The 16,452-nt window shown below is 35.4% G+C and overlaps 1 protein-coding gene across 6 annotated transcripts in view; it reads left to right on the top strand.

Moving 5' to 3' along the window:
• The window catches only part of GABRB2 (gamma-aminobutyric acid type A receptor subunit beta2), a 148,599-nt gene that overhangs the window by 38,423 nt on the left and 93,724 nt on the right, over window positions 1-16,452 (top strand). For all 6 annotated transcript variants that reach the window (XM_065030057.1, XM_065030059.1, XM_065030060.1 and 3 more), the window contains one exon: window positions 8,850-9,070. In XM_065030057.1, the coding sequence (XP_064886129.1) occupies window positions 8,850-9,070 (221 nt within the window). The remainder of the gene's footprint in view (window positions 1-8,849; window positions 9,071-16,452) is intronic.

Raw genomic sequence — 16,452 nt, 5'->3', positions numbered from 1 at the left:
TTTATCTCAGTCTCACAGATATTATATTGCAAGTAAAGCAAATATTAATAGTTGCAGAATCATAGCATTATAGAATAGTTTGGGTTGAAGGGACCTTCAAAGATCCTCCAGTGCCACCCCTGCCATGAGCAGGGACATCTTCACCAGCTCAGGTTGCTCAGAGCCCCGTCCAGCCTGGCCTGGGATGTCTCCAGGGATGGGGCATCCACCACCTCTCCGGGCAACCTGGGCCAGTGTCTCACCACCCTCAGTGTACAAAATTTGTTCCTCGTATCCAGCCTGAATCCTCCCCTCCTTTAGTTCAAAACCATCACCCCTTGTCCTGTTGTGACAGGTGCTGCTAAAAGGTCTGTCCCCATCTTTCTTATAGGCCACTTTTAAGTACAGAAGGGCCATAATAAGGTCTCAATAGCGTTCTCACCAGTAAAAGAATTCGAAGGAGAAAATCATGAAGGCCAGAAAGTATATCTGAAAGCCACTTGAAGAGTTTTTGTATTCTGTGATGGGAATATGAGTTAGAGTTGACAGAGGGTAGCGATAACACCAGAACAGGACAGCAGAACAGAAAATTAACTTGAGCATATTTAGGAAAATGAAGAATATACATATTTATTGTTTCTTTAGTGTGTCTGCTATGGAAGTTATCTCATGGAAACTTCTCTTAACTGAGGAGAAAGCTAGCTTTTGACCTGGAAGGAAATACTAGCAAAATAATCTGTTTAGTAAAACAAACTAAATATAGCAAAGCAAATTCCTTTGCCTATAAAAATGATCCAATAAAATATTGATATAGTACTTTGCTTTTTCAAGAACTGCATCCTCAGGCAGCCCAATTAAATGGAATCAGAGAAGGGATGTATTTTTGTTAAATACTGCATTTCTCAACAGCACTAAGTGTACCAATTCTGTCTGAAGCTAAGATCATAAATTTTTTGTCAGTTATTTCTCTTTTTAATATTAAAATTAAATTTGTACTTTTTCATTGAGATAGCTTTGTGGCTTGTTTTCTTATTTCTGAAAGGAGGATTGTGTAATCACTGATAATGGAGTCATGGGAGTGTTAGTATTGTTGTATTCAACAGTTTATAAGCATTTAGAGTATTCCTATTATGTCATCACTCAAAACAGGTCAGATGTTCACTGTATCATCCTAAAATGTAAACATGATGATATCATTTATTTGCAAGACTGAAGCAGCAGAAGTGACTGCTTAGTGTGATAAACTGACAATTTGCTTGTGGTTTAGTTTGGACTCTAGAGAATTACTGACATAGTAACATTTGGAAGTTTAGACCTAGTACTGAGAATGCTTTATAGCACTTCAGACTTCAATTCTCAGGCTGAAGTATTTTGAATTGCTGATGATTTGTTGGTAGTTCAGAGAAAATGGAACTCTGGTGTGTAAGGTTGAGTGAGGTGATACAGGAATCCTTAAACTGTCAGGAGGCAGTGAAAGAGCAGCTCTGTCGCTCGTTGTTTAACAAGTGTTGTAACGGGCAGCCAGGTTCTCTGGCAGTCTCATCTTTCATCAGACTTGAAAGGATGCAAATAAACAACCTGTTCTAGCAGTAAAACGCTGAGTGCATCTCAAGCTGTCCTTTACTCATAAAGCCTCTGTTTCTGTTGGACCAAAGGTGGCAGCTGGTTATTTAGGGACTTTTGTATATCCTTTTAGATGCAAAAAGGCAGATGGAACAAGCTAGAGTGCCAACAGGCATATTAATGCCGTTTTTGTCATTGGAGTCTCCTTGCCTTGATGGAAAGAAGCAAGGCTGCACTTATAAATATATAAATTCTGGGAAGATTTTTTCGTTTCAGTATTCTTCATGAAAAATTTTGCTAAATTCTTACCTTAAAAGTAAGTGTTATATACTTTAAATGAGCATCTATTAGTTTGATTATTGATTTTGTAAGTTGTTCAGAAGTCAATTACAGTGATACAGAGCAGCATTAAATTGTCAATTCTTTTGTTTTCTAAATGTATTCTTGAGGGGGTTTTTTTAATGTGTTAGCAGCTCAGGAAACTGTAAAGCATCAGGTGAAGGAGCACTCATCCGCATGTCAGGCCAGTTCAGTTCTGCACCTGAGCACAACCTTGGTTCTCATGTTTCAGGCAGACTTAATCTCACTGTCAATTACTATATTCTTATCTTGGATTATTTGTTTCCCCATTAAAAATATCGGTAAGACACATAGGTTTCTGTTTTTTTTTGCTTTTGAGTCTCTTTTGCAAAGTAATAGCATCTGCTGTCATCAAACTTTCCAGCTGGATCTCCAGTTCTGCTTAATCACCAGTTTACTTCCACCCTATTTAAGAAATTGTTTTTTTGTTTTTCAATAATCTTTTTTTACTCTTTTGCAGTACTATTAATAATAGTCTACAGTAAAAGCAACATGAATATGATTTGTGTTGTAGGTATTTACCTTTCTGAAGATCTCTAGGATTGTGCAGTTGCATAGGAGATGATCTGTGAACTTGGAATTATTCTCCCTTCTCTGGGAAATGGATTGTGATGTATGAGTAAAGGAAAATTTGCAATTCAAATGTAAAACTTTTAAAAAATATTTCTTGTGGCTTGAAATACTTTATTCTACATCAAAGGCATGACTAAATAGTAATAGCATATAATTTTGTCTGTGGTAGAAAAATACTGTTTCCATAACTTTTATATGAAGTGAGTATAGTTTGCATTTATTCATCTTTATATTAGCGTTGTTCATCTGAGAATCTTGAAATGCTGTATAAAGAGGACTAGGTCCTTTCAAAAGAGGAAAATCCAACGATATCAAGATATGTGACTCTCTTAAGCAAGCAGCAGTTAGATTACAGTTTTCAGTCCAAGTTCATTTTAATCAATCTTCCTCTTACTATCGAGAGATGGCAAATCAGAGCTAAAAGACATACAGCAGATGCTTTTTGATCAGAATGACGTGCAGATTGCTGGCTCAGTAAAAATGCAGTATCATGGTTCAGTCTTGGTCACTTGTCAGAAATTAAAATCAAGTGTCATGGTGTCTTGCTAAACTAATTGACGTTATAGGAAACATGTCAGCTTTAAATGCTTTATTTCATTTGAGTGCATGAAATATGATGACACTGTGTTGCAGTGCAATATATAAATCACCATGTAGAAACAGTATAAATATTGGCTACTGTCAGTATTACTAAGGAGACACAAATTCCTGATCTTGTTGCTGAAATGGTAAAGCAGTCTCTTACTACAATCAGTAGCAAGAAGATTGATGCCTAGGAGTCAAGCTCTACTGACAGTTGTTTGGCTTTCGTATACAAGTCTCTTGCCTGATTCAATAATGCTGTGTTTTTCTGAGGAGTGTTGTAGGAGCCCGTCTTTGCTTGTTTGTTCAGCTGAGAAATGAGAATTGCTGGTGAATAATTCTGGGATAGTTACTGTAGAATATACAGTAAGCTTACTTGTTGGAATCTTTCCATTTCGGAAAGATCGTAGACTTTAGATCATACAACTCCCATCATGAAAAACTACCTGATAAGTTTTTGGAGATACAATTAACAAGAAATGTTTCCAGCCTGGGAAGTGGGATTCGATAAATGGAGTGAGTTCAACTTGAACTCTGTAAGGTTCCTGATATCATTGTTATTTTTTTTGAAGTAAAGATTTACATAATGTGAAAAATATTTTTTTGAAAGGTCATAAGACATAATTTATTTTGACATTTCTTTGGTATCACCCATTCTTTCAATAGTTCTTTCTACTTTTATGTAAGTCACTTTATAGATTCTCCAGTGTAAACAGAAATGACTTTTTGTGTGAATTTTGTTGATGTGAGTGGGAGAGGTAATTATGAATTGAACATTTTGTAGTGGTTGTTTTTAAATGAAATGAGGATTGAAAGGATTGTTAATCAGCGCTCAGGGAAAGACATTGCTCTTGAAATAAATCCACTGAAGCTCCTTTAGCTTGAAGTGCTTTGTTTTAGATTGGTTTATATACCATTCGAGCAGTGAAACCTGTTGTGTTCTTCCCACTGTAGAAACTGCACATGTGAGTGATAACTTCACTTGAGTCTGAGGAGGGAGAAAAACTTACATTTGCTCTTGTCTTCTTAAGTATATAATAGCTTTTAATATATTGAAATACATTTTGCAGTGCAGATACATACTTTTAACACTTTACTTAGTGGCACTTCTAAATATGTCCTCAACAAGACAGCTTTTTAAATGTACATGGTAAACAAATAAAACATTCAGGCAAAATCTTCAGCTTCAAGCATTTTTGGAAGGAAATTATTTAGCTTTATAAATGCTGTACTGGGAAATGTAGTCAAGTACTTTTACAACTTAGGAATAACCAGGAAAGCGATGAGAAGTGGACATAAGCCAAACCACAAATCTCTTCTCCATTTATTACTGTTAAGTAAAGAAAAATAGCTTCTTTAGCTCCATGCTGCTATATGTTGTATTGATAATATGCAAAATGTTTGTTATTATTTTTTCTCCTCTGAAATTTCCTGATTTTATTACTTCAAAATTGTTTCAGTAGCTGTGTTATAGCCCTGTTAATACAAGCATTGGTATACATTTTAAGCTGCACTGTGAATCAGTCCTGATTTGTTTAACGTAGAAGAGCGAGCTATATTTGAGGTGTTATTTTCCTCATGTTGGACCTTATCCTCATGCTTTGAAAAAATTTCTATCTGGCACAATCTTTTGCATTAGACTCCCACTGTTGCTGTGAACATCCAGATTTATGTCCTTTTTTTGCCTTGATCCTTTTTCCAGTATAAAAAAGGACCAGTAATGTACGTTTCACAGCTATTGACCCTGGGTGGGTTTAGCTAAGGCCTGTGTTATAGTCTGTCTAAGCTAATAATAGGCCAAAACTGACATTTCTCTTTTGGTTTAAGAAAACTTTTATATGAGAGTATGAATGAGAAAATATAAATAAGAGTGCCAGTTTTCAGATTTAATGCTTTCCTGCACAGTATCTTCCCTTGGATCTTTGAAGCTGATAGTCATTAACTGACAATTTGTCTGGCTGTAACAATTCTATTTAGCTAAATTTAAGTTTAAATCTCCCGGCATATAAACGTTTCCAGCAGCTAAAGGTGTTTGCAGGAAACTACCACACAAAGATAACGTTCAGGATAAAAGCTACTCATAAATATGCTGATACTAATAAAACTCTTTGCTACTTTTTAATTCATATGATAAAATTTGGGTTAAGATTAACTTTGTCTCATATTTTCTGCTCTTCTGTTCATTGTATGAAATGAATAAGAAAATTGGGAAGCTGAACTTTAACTGGTGCAGAAAAGAGGGGAGATATTTTCTTTTATTAGGATAGAATAGGAATAACTATCCATTTTCTCTTGACTAAACTGTGTCTGGACAAAATAAAGTTTATTAAATTTATATCTATATGAACAATGGAACAATAACAAAAGCTATAAAAAAGATAATTTTCATGTATTTACAGAAAATACAGTATTTGCCTATTTGTATTCTATGTCATTCTTGTTACTTTATCTATACAAATACAATATTGTAGAGCATTTCAAGCTTCACGTGCCCAGGATAACTGATAAACCTGTTTATTTATGTTTGTACAATATGACTCTGTATGTCTATCCTATAAGTAGTCTCTACCTTTGTAGTTTATGTCTGTGTAATGGTATACACAGACAGAGTTATCACAAAGTTTGGTTTCATATGTCTTTCGACTCATTGTAATTACTGCATCGTCCTAGGCTTTTTAAGTGAATTCACTCCTGTTTCATCTTCATACTTACACTAAGCTTCTAACAATCCCACCCTGTGAATTTAATAGGATGCTAAGGACTTAAATTGAAATTGTCTTTTGCTAGCCACTTCTATTCCTGTACTTCTGTGTGCCCGTCTTCCTAAAGAGAAAAGGTATTTGCCTCTTTGGTTTGATGTTTATACTTAGAATAGAGGGGGATTCCCATATTCAATGTGAGTTTAACAGTCTTTTTTCTTGTAGTATTTCTGATAGATGAGCACGTTCTTAATCTCAAAGTATAGAGTCTTGGGATACTTGAGGGACAATTTGTACCTGCACATCTTCTATTTGAGTTACTGTTTCATTTGAGATTTTGAAAACAGATGCTTCCCTCCTTTCTAAGGAATGAATTGCAGCTTATGTGACAGGCTTTAACTAATTCTGAATAATCATTTATACTTTGAAATTTGTGTTGAAACACATTCATTAATGGTTTAAAACAAACAAACAAACCTAGACACATAAATTCAAAAGATTGTGAGGTTTTTTTAAAAGATGATTTAAGGTATCTTAGTTTGACCATCAGAAATGACGGTCACATCTGAAAACTCTAGGGCCAACAGATGACAAATACCTTTTCATTGGGACAGCCACTTTGTTTCTGGAACACAGTGTGTTTGATTCTGAACTCCAGCCTGGTGACTTGGCTTTTCTTTCAGCTATACCAGTGCTCCAAATTTACAGTTTTATGTAATTCATTTTTTTTTTTTTGCACCGAACCATACATGTTCAGTTTTCTTCCTCCTCTTCTTTTCCTCTTTTACTGAGGTGTGAAGAGGGAAGTATGTTATATATATATGTGCATGCTGCTAATTAATACATGTCCATTATTCCTTAAAATAGGAATAAAAGGCAACATTCCAAGGATAATAGGAGAGCAATTGCTACAGCTCATCTACTTTATGTTGTGATATATTAGTATAATGAAGACTAATACATGTTATTACTGGCAATATATTACTGAACATTTTCTAGTATATGGTTATGAATCAGACACTGTAGAACTGGGATGAAGCATTACAGTAAAATTCTTCAGATGTAGATGTTGAATGTTCTTGAAAGCAGACTGTCATCCTGATCCAGGAGGGGTGGGAAGGGCAAGAGACTTCAGGTCATTAAAACTGGTCCAATTAGAATAGTTACCGGGTAAATATATTTGGTAGTAAAATAATTGGAGAAACTGATTTGGTGTTTCCCTCTTTGTAACTGTGCATGTTGTGACTGTTTGAGACCCCTGAGCTGAGCAGTGCTGAGTGTCCAGCTGGGTGTACGTGCTCCAGTCAGCAACCGCAGCAAGTGACCAGCACTCACATTTCACCATCGCACATGGGGACAGCGTTACCAGTCTGGCTTTGTCTTGGCAAATGCTGGAACTATTCTCAACAGAAACATGTAGTTCTTCCCGCTTCAGTGAAAACTGAAGAGGCGTTTTGAAGCTCATGGATGTGGGCTCTTCTGGGGAAAGATGCTTAAAAAATAAGAATATTTCCACCATAGAAATACACATCTCTGTAAAAAACGGTTTGTCCTGATTCATCTGAGCACACACTGTTCTGCAGAACAGGCAGGGTCAATTATTTTCTAGGTGCTGTGTCATTACTTAGAGAACTGCTGGAATAGCCACAGTTGTCACAGACCCCTTCCTAATGCATGTTTATGGGCAGACTGTGTACATTTTAAAGTGAATAATTACAAAGATCTATTTTATGCATTTAAAGTTTCATTAATAAAGAAAGGAAAAGTAGTTTTCTGGGTACTCAGACACTAGTAATAAAAGTTATATCTGATTTTGATTTTCTTTTCAATTTGCCATTGAAACTGGCTTGAATTCCTTTCACATAAAATGTTCGTATCTTACATGCTTTCCTCTGCTATGCAATGCTAGAAATTAGTTTGTGAGATGTAGTCACCGTAGTTAGTTAATTGTTCTGAGTTATGTGGGATTTCGTGTTTTCAAGTGCCTTAAACTGATGTATAGATACAGACTTTCATGCACTGAGATGGTTGAATCCTGGTTTTGAATCAGAGCAGCTTTTGTTGACTTTTTGGTGAAAGCAATCTTTCGTAAGCTAACAGTTCTCACTACTTAAGTCCATGTTAAATATGAATTCTAAATCAAAATAGTCTGAGGCCTGATTATGACTTCTGTGGAAGCAGCAGAGCAAGATACTTGGTTTAGAATAATCCTCCTTTTGGTATTCCTTCAGGATTGTTTTACAGTCCTTAACCCAGTGATCTGTGTTCAGACATACAGCTTCTTTGTGTATTAGCTCTGGAGGTTGTTTAGTATAGGTTAATAAATAACAAATATTCTGCCTTTGTGTAATAGGTCTCACAAAAATATAATATTTGTAATTATTATACTCTAAAAGATCAAAACATCTCCAAAGTACTTTACATTAGTGGCCTGCATCAAGACAACGTAAGTCTCTTAATGGTGCAAATATTTGCCAAGATGCTTGATTGTGCTCTCTGAATTGTTCCATTGCAGTAACCAAAGATACTTCATCTGTAAAATTAAGTAGAAGACTAAGACTCTGTAGCATAGAAACATCAGAGACTTCCCATGGATTTCAGTGCCCAGGGGAAAGTTAACAGACTTGGAAAAGATTTTAATTTAGAGAAGTATTTGGGTGGTAACTGCAACTTCAGAGATAGAAGGTCTGATCCAGAGCTCTATTGAACACAGGGGGGACCATAACACAAAATTCAGATCCGTGAATGTTCCTGTTTTTTAGATCTCCCAGGATTTTAAAGTACTACGGAAACTGCAGGCTGTTAAATGTCTACATTTTTTTTTCAATTTTATTTTAAAATACTGAAATAAGAACTCGCAAGTCGTTCATAAAATGTAAATACCTCATCTTTTCTGTATACACATTTCATTTATAAAGTATACACAAGATATTTGGTACTGTAATAATAAATAAATCTACTTATAGAAATTCTGAATAGAAATATTTTGCATTAAGAAAAGCTGCAATGGCTAGATATGTGTTTACATGAATATTTATTTGTGTATGTATGCTGTCTGTTTCAATGCAAACTTTTTTGGTTTTATATTCACAGGACTATACCTTGACAATGTACTTTCAACAAGCGTGGAGGGATAAGAGGCTGTCGTATAATGTAATACCTCTAAATCTTACTCTGGACAACAGAGTAGCTGATCAGCTGTGGGTTCCTGATACCTATTTTCTGAATGACAAGAAGTCATTTGTACATGGGGTCACTGTGAAGAACAGAATGATCCGTTTGCATCCAGATGGGACAGTCCTGTATGGACTCAGGTCAGTATGAACCATTTCGAACTCTTTGGTCTTTTATTTTCAGTCTTTTAGTCACGGCTTCAAATTAAAACTCATTCTTTGCCTTTTTTTGATGCTGTTCTTATTATTGCTGTATTCTGTGTAACTGATGATACTCCAAAACCGATTTTGACTAAAGTATTCTAAGAATGGATAAAGATTTATTTTTTTTTAATATAAATTTTGGAGATAAACTACTATTTTTAGTACAGTTCAAACATTTATATTAAGAACAGATAAGACCATAAATATTATTTTAAATACTCATTCTGGATTAAAAGACAGTTTTGGAACTGCTTCGCTAAAAGAGCTGAAGAAATGCAAAACGAGGATTAGAGGAGAACAGGGGAAATGTATGTGACAGCTGAATTGATAATTTAACTAAATAATATATTTAATAAATATTTTTACTGCCCATTAGATTAGTTCATATGCTACCCAGATGAATCAGTTTTCTGATTTTCATGGAGATATGACTTGAAATGTTTTTCAGCCTGATGTTATTGTGTATCACTGTATGGAGAGTGGTGACTGGAGAAATCAACAAAACTTCACTTCTGAAGTTCTGAAAAAGGGGGGGAAATGTCTGTTTAGCAGTGTTTATAGAAAAAAAAATTACTGATGAAATGATTTAAATATATTCCTGCCAAAGATGACTGACTTAATATGGTGTGAGTATGTAACAAAATGGAAAGAAAGGATTGACTGGGTTAATAAAAAAAAGCTGCAGAACATAAATCTAGAATATCTAGAATGTCTCATGTTTTCCTATTAAGAATAATATACAATAATAATTTTGGGGAACCTAATTCTTAAAACTTTTATTTGTGTATTTCTTTCATTTTCAGTGAGATTATTCTGTTGTCTGTCTATAACTGTCATGTCAAGAAGCGTGTATTTTTAGCCTGACTATCTTCTACCCAGCTGTAAAGGAAAACAGCAGTGTCTTATGTATTTAGTTTTGTCACTCGAACAAACATGGGCCATGAAGTTAACATCTTATCAAGATCATATAAGTCACTGATCTGAATGCCTTTAGTTATTGCACTTTAACATGCAAATGTTTCTGGAAATCTTTACCATGAACTACTTAGATTAATGAGACAGCTGAGCAAATATAACTAATTTTGATATGTATTAATTTCCCTTTAGAGGCTTTTGTTTAGAACATGGGTACTCAAACTGTAACTCAAACACCTAAAACTAAGTCCTAAGGTGTCCTAAGACTTGAGGCTTAACACTTGGCATTTAACTTCAATTTTCACACTCAACCTGAACATTTCCAGTGTCATAAAAGTTTAGCCAATTACTTATGCCAGGAAGAGCCTTTGTCAGGACAGGTGGTTCCCAGCTCTTGGGTACCAACCATTCCCCTTGAGACTGAGACTGGGTCAGTGCTCTCACCACTATGCTGGAGTTGGGCTTCAAATGACTCTTGTCTGGATGGTCCCTGGACTTGTACCAACACAGCATGTACCAGGTAGTGATTCACCTTCGGAAAAGGGACGTGAAAAATGTGCATTCACTTAGCATTTCTCAGAATAAATTATGAAATAAATATCAGGTTTAATGTTTTCAATAGTTAGGACTTTTTATTGCTACTTGTGAGGAGTCGTTTTCATTCTGAGTGCTCAACTGCATGGTGTCTGTTTTTGAAAATGTTGCTAAGCAGTAAGTAGAGCTCACAAAATATTGTTCTATAGAAGAAGAAGGTAAAATAAAGATTTTCTTTAGAAACTGTAAACCCGTTCATTCTGCCTTCCTTCCCCGGTTGCGCTGGAGTGAACTGTACACTGAGGGCAGCGCCCGATGACTGTCACCCTGCACTCCCCCACCTGTCACACAAGCTTAGGGGCTGCAATTGTCACATGTCCTACTGCAACTCTGTACTTGAACAGCAAAGAGAGGAAGGACACCTCTTGTTTCTTGGAGAAGCAACATGTTCTGCTATTGAGACTATGCAGCATGACCAGAAACCTAGCAGATGAACACATGGCAAGAAAAGCTCTAGCTTTTGACCACAGGATATTATTAAAGTCCATTTTGTTTTCCAGTACAAGACTGACTAAATAGCCTTTAGTCCTGGAAGGACTGTCAGTTTAAAGTTAATGGCTATTATTAGAAAAAAACCCACAATTATTCGTGCTTGCATGGAAATGGGGACCTAGCAACACCAGTTTAATAATAAAAATATTTTTGTCATTGTACCTTATGCTAGACTAAAACCCATGGGGATGGTCCTTGAAGTTATTTGCTGCATTTAGTGGATATAGTAGATAGGTCATCATATAGCTCTCCCCCTAAAGGGTATAAGTCCACACGCTGTCCTGAGTTTTGGAGGAAACATAACCGTATTTCTTTTTCAAGTGAAAAAAATAAAATTATGGCTAGAAATTTTTCTCTACTTTTTGTGGCATATTCAGGTTAAAAAGAAAAAGAAAACATTTCTGGGCACAATAGGTAATGGGTTCAGATGAGGAATTTTAGATAAGTTTGTATTAGAGGAATCTTGACTGCATCTGTGTACACATTTGGTTGTAATGTATATATCAAAATCTTACACTGTGTGAGTAAGAATGTGTTGTAAAGGCTGTATTATGATGATTTTGAAAAGAAGTATGCTTACTTCTAGCTTTATCTTTTTCTTTTCCAGTTTGTAATGTTTACACCTGCCTGCCCTTCTCAGGCTGTAGCCTGTTTCCAAGCAGCACTGCAGAAGGGATTGCCAAGGGCAAGAAACAAATGTGAATATCAATATAGGTCTGCTATAGTGGGATCCAACCTCCTGTTATATGTCCTTATTATTGATGATCCCTGGACAAATTTTTGAGATGAAATGTAGAAGATCCTTCCTCCTGTTCTTTAGACTTAGCTGAGTAGGTCTTAGAAAGGCTTTCTGCCTAAAATGTCTTTCAGATAATGGGATGGATGGGGTAAATACACATGCTGGTAACACAACAGAAATATGTGATTGGTCATATTCTGCTTTTATCTTTGGTTGCCGCATGGTCCAGCAATGATATGATTCTAATGTTAAGGTTTCAGTTTTGTAGCTTTAGTTATTTCATCTGAAATTAATTCAAAGTTAATGTGATTTAAAGTGTCCATGGTAGTGATATATTTAATGCCTGCTTAATGATTTCCACATATCTTTAAAAACAAGCAAGAAAACAAACCAAACTATGCACTATTACTGTTCTGAAAATCACTACTTTTATTGCAGCATTAATTTACTTTAGCTCATACTTGCAGTGGCATATTCTTTGAGATGCATTCTACTAAACTGAGATTCCTTTAAATATAAGTCCTAATTTTGACCTTTGTCTCCCTATACACCTATATATTAACGTGTGTATAAATGTACACATATACACGTTTCTGTGAATTTGGTTTCATTTACCTTGGTTGCTGTTACCAAATTTATTGAGCTGCAAGTGATCTTATTACCAAAATAGTAATGTGTAAATGTAACCATCCCATTTTTTTATGCCTCTATAGTTTAATTTCTGGTTTGGATATAGCAAGCAGTCATTCCTTTAACATTGCTCCTTTTGTTTTTCCTACAGAACCCACACATGGTATGCACGTCAGATCTGGTTAGATTTAACATTGTGAAGGTAAATTTCAGGAAGGACTAGGAGGCAGTTTTGTAAGCACCTGGCTTATGCTGTCGCTGAAAGGGGCGAGAGAAATGGCTAATAATGAATGTAGACATCTGTGTGGTAGTTACGGTGTCCTCATAGCTGACCCCATTCATTACTACAAGGCATATTAGTTAAGGGCATAACTAAATTTTAACCATTTTTTTTGCAGAGAATATGGCACCATGGTTACTTTTAGGTTTAGAAGGATTTTTATTTCTGAGGGATAGCTGCCAGCTACTTATGTTTTGGGAAAATGCTTTTTTTGTATTTCAGTTGCAGTATGTATTTACAAATATGACTGAACTTTCTTTATTTTTTTTTTTTTCAATTTAAAAAATATTTCACATTATTTTCATATTCCATCTGGCAAGAAAATTCGTCTTTGCTGCCAAGACCAGACCATTCAATAGATGATATACTTAAATCACTAAAATGGTAGAAAATTGCAACATACAGTCTTAAATGAAGAGTTATTACAGGGAAAATTACTATGCATTGGTAGTTAAGATGACTTGCAACAGGATATTAGTGATTTACCAGTGTAAACAGAACGGTAAACGTAGAGGACTAAAATTCATCGGTTTACAGTAAGATGTAAGAACAATCGGTTTACAGTAGGTTCAGCAAAGCTTGAAAAGATATGCAGCCAGAACTCAGGAAAAGAGATGGCTTTAACTAGATCTCTGTATGTTGATATATCTGGTTCATATAATACATGTATCAGAAATAACTGCTGTGGTAGATAAGATTTGTTGTTTCTTAAATTTATATATATATATATATATATTTAAATTCCCCTGACTTTTGTCATCAATTCTGTCAAAAAATGCAGACAGAAAATTCAGCTTTCTTATGGTTTATTCTGTGTAATTCTGAGGAAGAATCACTCATCTGATTTTTGCAGCCTGTGGAAGTTTATTGAGGCTCTTTTCCAGGGTTGGAATGCAAGATTTGGAAAGAATAACAAGCATGAGCCTTCTGTTTGCCAATTTGGAATTGCTACTTTTTATGTAACTTTCTTAAGGTGTTTTTCTGGCACTTGCCTCTTTGCTGGCAGAGAGCATTTGGGTGTTCTGTGTCACAATAAGGAGGAAATCAAGTGCAGAACACTAGGATCAGATATAGCTGAATAAGTGGCTGAAGACAAAGGTATTCCCTGTGTTGCACTATTATGTTTTTAGAGATATTTACTCTTATACATACTTCTCCTATAATCCTCACAAGTGAACTCTGTGAAAGTGTGTCAGTCACTGGGGACTGATAATTGCACAGTAAAGAGTATTGTACACTTTTGTATCTCTTTAGCAGGTTGGTTTTATGCTTTTTGTAGCTGAAGCTTGTGGGTGTTTTTTTTTCTGAAAAATAGAATGTAAACAGATCTTCTGATAGGGGCCAAATCTTGTGAGGTGATGACATTTCCAGCCTTTTTAGTCAAAGGAAAAACAAAGGGGAGTAGAACAGAGCAGTTTTCTCAGAAATTAAAGACCCATTTGAAAGCTCAACAGTTTTACTTGCCAAGATTTATTTAATACATTGCCAACTATAAGTTCCCAACCCAACCAGAATAATTCCTGACTATTTGAATGATATAAACTAGTAATCTCCCCTAAATGAGAGAATTATGTATACGATGGTCTTGCTTTGTCCTCTCTGTTTCTTGCTATCATCGAGTCATATGAATTCAAAATAGCCCTGGATGCTTGGATTTTGTGTTGTCTCAGCTGTGCCTTCTGCTGTCTGCTCGCTTAGCTTCAGCTGCTTGGAAATTTGCAGTGTTGCAAGTAAAATAGATTCTCCCACGCTTTGGTCTATTAAAATAGCCTTGGGCATATTTGTATTAATAGACTTGTTCAGCAGTTTAACTTTTCATATACAGCTTATTATCTACAAAATCTGATGGAAAGTTTAAAAAGCAGGTGCCTTTCTAAATGCCTTTAGTTCTCAGAACATACTGTTTGAGAGGTCAATTGTTCACTCTAGACATCCTTCAGTAAAACATTTGATCTTTATGTTGCTACTTTTTGCTACTTCTATTTTTTTTACACTCATAGTGCTTATCTTTTTAATTAAAATTCTAAGCATAATTTGGAAGTAAATTTCCATTTCTCCTTTTCAGGACTATAAAATCATTTGTGCAGCTGGAATTAAAATTACTTATTTCAACTGCACATTAGATTTCAAATATCCTTGTAACTTGCAAACTTCCTCTGCAATAGAGTGACAGAGAACTATCCTACCTGTTTGCTACAAAAGTATATTTCCAGATGGTAGACTGAAGTTGTTTAATGAGTTTCTAATGCCCTTTCATGTTAGGCAAAAATTTTCTCAAAAATGGAGCATTTTCATCTTTGTCAATCTGGGGATTTCACAAAGGATAAAAAGGACCTGGCCTTCTTTTCTTGAGGGGAAGATGTTATTTTGGACACTGTTCCTAATCATGGTAACTGTTCAGGGGGCAGGTGCTTCTGGTTCCATGACATTGATGTGTCTTTGCTGTACAGCCCTCCACTCAATCTGGGGTCTTGTCTATCTTCAGGGGAGAAAAGGAAAGAAATATAATGCGGTACCCTGTAGCAACATAAGAAGCCTTACAGGGACATGCTTGTTCTATCACTCTGATATATCAGCCTGAGCACCAACTTCCTCTTGCAATAACATCTCAAAGTAGTGTTGCCATTAGTTAAAAATATATATATAAACATCATGCATATCTTGAGGGTGTTGGAAATGTTATGCCAGGGATATCAAATCACCACTAGAAGCACCATATGAATTTGAGGATCGAAAATTTACATGTTAAGTGCCAATTTGTAAAATACGTTAACCATCTTAGATATTAGGCTCTTTTACCATCTCGGTCCTAGTAGAAAGACAATGTGTCATGCAGTGACACAGAACTTCAGATGGAAAATATTTTCTTGAATGTAAAGTTTCAGAAGTTTGTCTTAAAATAAGGCATTATATAGTACGGTAGCTTTCTGTTGCCCCAGTTAAACATATAGGTTTTCATAATTTTGGATATCACTTGTGGGTCTTTTTATCTCATGTAAAAATGTAACACTTATTTTTCTTGATATGACAATAAGGGTGTATACAAACGTTGCAAAGACTTAAGAGTAACTTGTTTGAACATGAGAATCTCAGTACTGTGAAGAAGTGTTTCCATTATTTTAACTGGGTAATTTTTTTGAGCTTGTACTTGTAAGTGCAATTATTGAACTTTCAGTTGGCAACACTTGCTGAAGCTAATTCACGGTCTGACACGCAGTTGTTTAGTTTTGCATGAGAAATGCAGTGAATTGGATTTCTGTATCCGAATTGTCAAGGCTGTTAGAGTATACATACACATTTATAAGAACCCTTAAGTCCTGTCTGCAGGTGTTCAAAGCAGGAACTTTTTGAAAACAGGCAGAAATAAATGCAAATGTAGTAAAGCGTTGTCTCAAATTGAAGTAATGTAACTGTCACGAAGACTAGAAAAACTTTGAATTGCCTATGAAAAGTGCTGCACAATTATGTAAAACTTTAAATTCAAAGTATTATCTGCATTAACAATGAAGCATCACCACCCCAGTCTCAACATGTGGAAGTCCTAGGACAGGACAAGTCATATACCAGCTCTTGTCATGCGCAGTGACTGTAGATCCAGCATAAGGAAAGGAACTTAAATCCCAGTGCGTTGCTCAAGCGAATTCAGTATTGTTTTAAGCAAACGAGGTA

The sequence above is a fragment of the Columba livia genome, chromosome 14 (assembly GCF_036013475.1).
Source record: "Columba livia isolate bColLiv1 breed racing homer chromosome 14, bColLiv1.pat.W.v2, whole genome shotgun sequence".
NCBI lineage: Eukaryota > Metazoa > Chordata > Aves > Columbiformes > Columbidae > Columba > Columba livia.
This window is presented reverse-complemented; position numbering and strand designations above follow the sequence as displayed.